The sequence below is a fragment of the Arachis ipaensis genome, chromosome B7, assembly GCF_059453495.1.
Source record: "Arachis ipaensis isolate K30076 ecotype BB chromosome B7, ASM5945349v1, whole genome shotgun sequence".
Taxonomy (NCBI): Eukaryota; Viridiplantae; Streptophyta; class Magnoliopsida; order Fabales; family Fabaceae; genus Arachis; species Arachis ipaensis.
The window spans coordinates 50,968,893-50,974,402 of NC_142442.1; the positions used below are offsets into that span (position 1 = coordinate 50,968,893).

The following is a 5,510-nucleotide window of genomic DNA, read 5'->3' on the forward strand; positions in this document are numbered from 1 at the left end:
CGTAACAGCAGTTAATTTACATGTCTTAAGTCTTGTCATTGCTATTTCTTTTTTTATTTTATTTTATTTATTTTATCTCATGCCATAACATAGATGGTTGCATACATAAATTAGCATAATTGCTTTCTTAATAGGCTAATTTTTTTGTTATGAAAGTAGAAGTGGTAATATACTTTTATCTCATTGTAATTTTTGGTATTTTTTAAAACGGTAGAAAATACATAAATCGGAGTGTACCTCAAATTTTTTAATTTTTTTACCATAAATCGGAAGATTTGGTATCTCTAGAAATTGGACGGTCCGATTTCTGTATCTCTAATAAATCGTATAGTCCGATTTCTAATTCTCTAGTTAAACGATTGCACATTTGAGTATAACACCCCAATAATCCACATTTTAAAAAAATACCACTACCACTCCAATATTAAAAATAAAAAGTTTTCCTTAATATAACCTGACCGAAGTAGTAAGATCAGAAACTTTTTCGGTTGATTTTATTTCTAGGAGGAAATCGCAGATGAAAATTACGTCGTGCTTCTTTTTTTTTATTTTGTTTTGTATATTTCTATTTTTCTGAGTAGATTCTTAGATGTTTTCTCTAAAACTTGATGTGTAACTGAGTTTTGGCATATTTCAAAAAGATCACTTGAAAAGACAAACCAAAGCGATATTTTTCGTTGAGTTTGGGAGTATGTTTAGCAATAAAACTTTCCTTTTAGAAGTTTTATCCTTGCATTCACCGTGTCTATACTGCATAATTGTTGGTATAGAAACCATGGCATTATTATTAAAATCAAAGACGAAAATTTACCATTATGACATCACTTAAATAAAAAAACCATTATGGGTCATCTGCTCATGCATGTTTCACAGAATAGCATTAACGAAACCACGAATACATTTTCTGGTTTAGATTATAAAAAGAAAAAAAAAGATTAAATTGGTGCAATTATACTTATTTGTGGCAAGGAATAAACTATTTCACTGAAGACGTTACTGTTCTAGTGACGAAAAATAAACATAAAACTAACAAGGTATACTTATTTTAATTTAAAGAATTAAATTAAAGCAATTGAGATCGGTGCAACTTGCAATGTAAATATCAAAATGAGCACTTGTGTGCCTATAAGCTATACCTCTCTTTTGTTACCAACTGTTCTTTGCATTATCTATCTCTGTACTTTCTTGTCCTCATGTCAGCAAAATTCCACACGCGTCACTCTCTAAATTTCCTCAATGCTAACTGGCTCTTCATTTTCACTTTTCCTTTTTCTCTTATTTGCCACTTTTCTTTCTATTTTATCAACAATAGAGGCAAGAGAGTACATAAGAGAGTCGGAGTCTACATAAAAACAAAATTGCTAGCGTCTATGCGAAGTTTCAACACTCTTTGAGAAGTTTCACAAATAAAAACCCCAACCTTCACTTTTTTGTTAGCAAATAAGAAACCACTTCTTCTTTTGTGTAGTTTGCCGGTAAGACATGGAGCGCTACGAGATTATCAAAGATATTGGTACTGGGAACTTTGCTGTCGCCAAGTTGTTGAGAGACAAATTTACTAATGAGTTTTTTGCTGTTAAGTTCATTGAAAGAGGCTACAAGGTCTAATTCATCTTTTTTATTTTTATTTATTTATTGGGGTATAGGTATATTTTTGTGTGTTGTGTGGGTTATTATTTTTATTCAACATGGAATTGATAAGTCTCTGTTGTTGCCGCTGCAGATTGATGAGCATGTCCAGAGGGAGATCATGAATCACAGGTCCCTAAAGCATCCCAATATTGTTAGATTCAAAGAGGTTAGTGAAACTTTTAGTACTAAACTACTAATGAGTAAAGGGTATATCTTATTTAAACTATTAATCAGATTGGCAACTTGGCAATGGAAAACTTGTTTCTATGATTTGGATATGAATAAGAATTTGATTATTTAAGTGGATAACTTGCCTTATGCCTTCTAGTTCTTGTAAAATTGTCTCTGGTATTTTTGCTTTTAGACTCTTCTACTTGTATGAATTTCATATAAATCACAGACTAGTTCTTTATGTGCTTTGATGACTCTACTTGCAGGTCCTTTTGACTCCAACACATCTAGCTATAGTAATGGAGTATGCTGCTGGAGGAGAACTCTTCGAGAGGATATGCAATTTCGGTAAATTTTGCGAGGATGAGGTAACATAGAAATGGAGATGTCCTTTGAATAGTTTGATTTAGAATGTATCCTGTTAAAGTTGTATGTATAATAGTTCATACAGAAATTTCAGCATTCTTAATCCTTGAGTCTTGTTATTTTTCAACAGGCGAGATTTTTCTTTCAGCAATTGATATCAGGAGTTAGTTATTGTCATTCGATGGTACAAAACTAAACCAATATTTTAGCAAGAATTATGTACCCTTGCAATGGACATGTATTTTTAATTGAAGGAATGTTTATGCAGCAAATCTGTCATAGAGATCTGAAACTCGAAAACACACTTCTAGACGGAAGCACTGCACCGCGAGTCAAAATTTGTGACTTTGGTTATTCAAAGGTAGTGAGGTTATCAAGAACTATTGCTTTAAATGTTGGCACCTTTGTATTAATTTGTTTTAAGTCTTTTCTATGTAGTCATCCGTATTGCATTCACAACCGAAGTCTACAGTAGGAACTCCAGCTTACATCGCACCTGAGGTCCTGACAAGGAAAGAATATGATGGAAAGGTGAAAACCCAGTTCTTCCTTTCGTTGTTGCCTATCTTATTTGTTATTTTAGTTTGTTGACTAAATATTTTCAAGGGAAATTATAGATTGCAGATGTTTGGTCTTGTGGAGTCACCTTATATGTGATGTTATTTGGAACTTATCCTTTTGAAGATCCTGCGGATCCTAGAAATTTCAAGAAAACTATTGGGGTAAGTGATAACTGCATACTCATCACCAAGCAAAATGAAGTGTAGAAATAAGGGTTGATTGTATTGTTATATATTATCTGATATGGGGTGTCAATTGGATATTCTCTGCAGAGGATAGTCGGTGTCCAGTATACAATCCCTGATTGTGAATTAGTTTCCTTGGAATGTAGAGATCTTCTATCAAAAATCTTTGTGGCGAATCCTGAACAGGTATTTGGTTTGATGGTTAACAAATAATTATTGTTTTCATTGCCTGGACATTCTTATACGCTACAAAATTTAATTGCTTAACAACCCAGCACGCCTTATTAAATTCCTCATCATACTTTCTCCATTCCATATTGATAAGTTTTTTAAATTCTCTAGTACATTCATAAATTAGAATTTGCATCCTCAAAAGTTTGAATTTCCAGTTGATGATAAAATGTGATCTCTTATCTTTGAATTTTCTTTTTATATTTTTTTTATCCCACCTATAAAATAAATGGTGAAAGATCACACTTTATCCTCTAAAGTGAAATCTAAAATTGAGAGGATCCGAATAACATAAATTAGTGTATTGTGATGCAATTTGTATGTATCTAGATACATCGATTTATGTTTATACTAAAAAAGTAAGGACAACTTATCAATATAGAATGAAGGTCATATTTATTTTTTCAAGTAAGTCTAGAGTTCTTACTTTCTCTAACCAATGCATATTATTGGTTTTATGAATATTTGGTTTGCATGTTGTGGGAGCATTTTGCAGAGAATAACAATATCGGAAATAAAAAACCATCCATGGTTTTTAATGAACTTGCCATTAGAGCTAATGGAAGGTGGAAGCTGTCTAAGCAGCGATGTGAATGTTCCATCGCAGAGTGTCGAGGAAGTACTTTCCATTCTACAAGAGGCAAGAAAGCCTCCTAATGTTCCCATGGTTGGTGACAGCCATGTCACTGAAGGCAGCATGGACCTCGACGATCTATTGGATGCAGACGCAGATGCAGATCTTGATGATTTAGAAACAAGCGGTGAATTTGTGTGCCCTCCTCTTTGAGTGTATATATAGATGAGGAAGCTATGAGTTTTTGTTTTGCTCTGAATAGTGTGTCCTCTTTCTCGCTTGGTGTGTTGAATTTCCTTGCTGGTTAAGTTTCTTAAGTTAAGATGAGTTGCTCCATTTGTATGTATGGTTCTTAGTTATGACTTTCAAAAGGGTTTTCAACTTTTCATTCGCAAGTAGTGTTAACATGGTCAAGTTTTAGGAACTTCCACATCTAAGTACTGTTTTCCATGAAATGTAAATCACATGAACTTTATATATAAAGCAGGAGAATATTATGATGTAGAACAAGTTGTGTCAGGTTCCCCATTTTGTGTGTAGGAATATGAGTCGGTGGAACAAAACTAATGTGTAGTGCGTGAGAGAGAATATGATAAAATTTAGAAACTTCCAGATACAAGTACTGTTTTACCTGAAATGTAACATCGCATGAACTTTGTGAAAAACTAGCAAATAAAGCCAGAAGGCAGAGTTTTATGAGTGCGGTGATTATATAATTTTTGTAATATTTAAAAGTATTATTAAAATTAATTTATATTTTTTTAGTTTTATTTGTAAATTCAAAAATATTATCAAATAAAAAAAATTATTTTAATTTTAATAATACGTAAAAATATTGTTAATATTGCATAACTATTATAATTATCGTAACAATAGACATTAAAGTACGAACTAAAATAAAGAGTTAATTTAAGGGTTTGGTGTAAAACTCGATTAATTAATAAAGACTTAATTTATAAATTAAAATTTATTCTAGAAAATAAAAAATGTGATTTTTATGGTTTAATATGATAGAGAAAATTAAAACGAGATTTTTTGACACTAATTTTAAAAAATTTGGCCGAATATTCGACTGAATAGGCCAAACCGGATGAACCGGATCCAAACCGAGCCCGTAGGCCCCACCCACTCACTTAATTAAATGAACTCAACTTATTTCTCTCTCCCATTTCATGCAATTCACGCTGCTGCCCCAATTCCCAAACTCAAACTCTCATTCAATCTTCAATCCTTGATAACTTTTGATCCGGAGCTCTGATTGCCGCACCGTTTACGGTCACGCGACTTTGTTGCCGAGCTCTACAAAGCCCACAACTTTATTCAAGAGGTAAGTCATGAATCTCTTCCAATTTTTTCAGCTTTGATTTCGAAATTATTGGGTTAAAGTGTTGAGATTTTAGACTCTTTGATGTTATAGGATCCAATTAGCTTGAAGGGGAAGCTCAATCTTGCCTCTTTGATCCTTGGGTATGGTAAGATCCTTAACCCTAAGTGAAGCACTTAAGATTTTGTCATTAGTGATTGAGTTGATATGTGTGGGTGTATGTTTTGTGTATTAGGATATGTATGTATGAATGTCGGAGCTTGATTGAGGTCTTGGTAAGCTTGGAGTGGGCTTGTGGTGCTGAAAAATCTGGTTGAAGGGTGTTGGATATTTGAGAGCTTGTGAAATAGTGATATTGGAAGTGTTCCGGGTTGAGCGGGGAATCAGCCAAGGAATGGTTTCGGTTTCTTGTATCTAAAATGTACTGTAATGTGAAAACTTAGGCTAGTGACCCATAGGATAGGAT

The 5,510-nt window shown here is 33.1% G+C and overlaps 1 protein-coding gene across 1 annotated transcript; it reads left to right on the forward strand.

Annotated features, from left to right (window-relative positions):
• Positions 1-1,074: 1,074 nt before the first annotated feature.
• On the forward strand, positions 1,075-4,224 carry LOC107609357 (serine/threonine-protein kinase SAPK2). The gene is made up of 9 exons (XM_016311301.3): positions 1,075-1,602; positions 1,724-1,798; positions 2,070-2,171; positions 2,300-2,353; positions 2,438-2,530; positions 2,608-2,700; positions 2,787-2,891; positions 3,003-3,101; positions 3,643-4,224. Exons 1-9 carry the CDS (start codon positions 1,483-1,485, stop codon positions 3,931-3,933), a joined length of 1,032 nt encoding a protein of 343 aa, XP_016166787.1. The 5' UTR covers positions 1,075-1,482; the 3' UTR covers positions 3,934-4,224.
• The last annotated feature ends 1,286 nt before the right edge of the window (positions 4,225-5,510 follow it).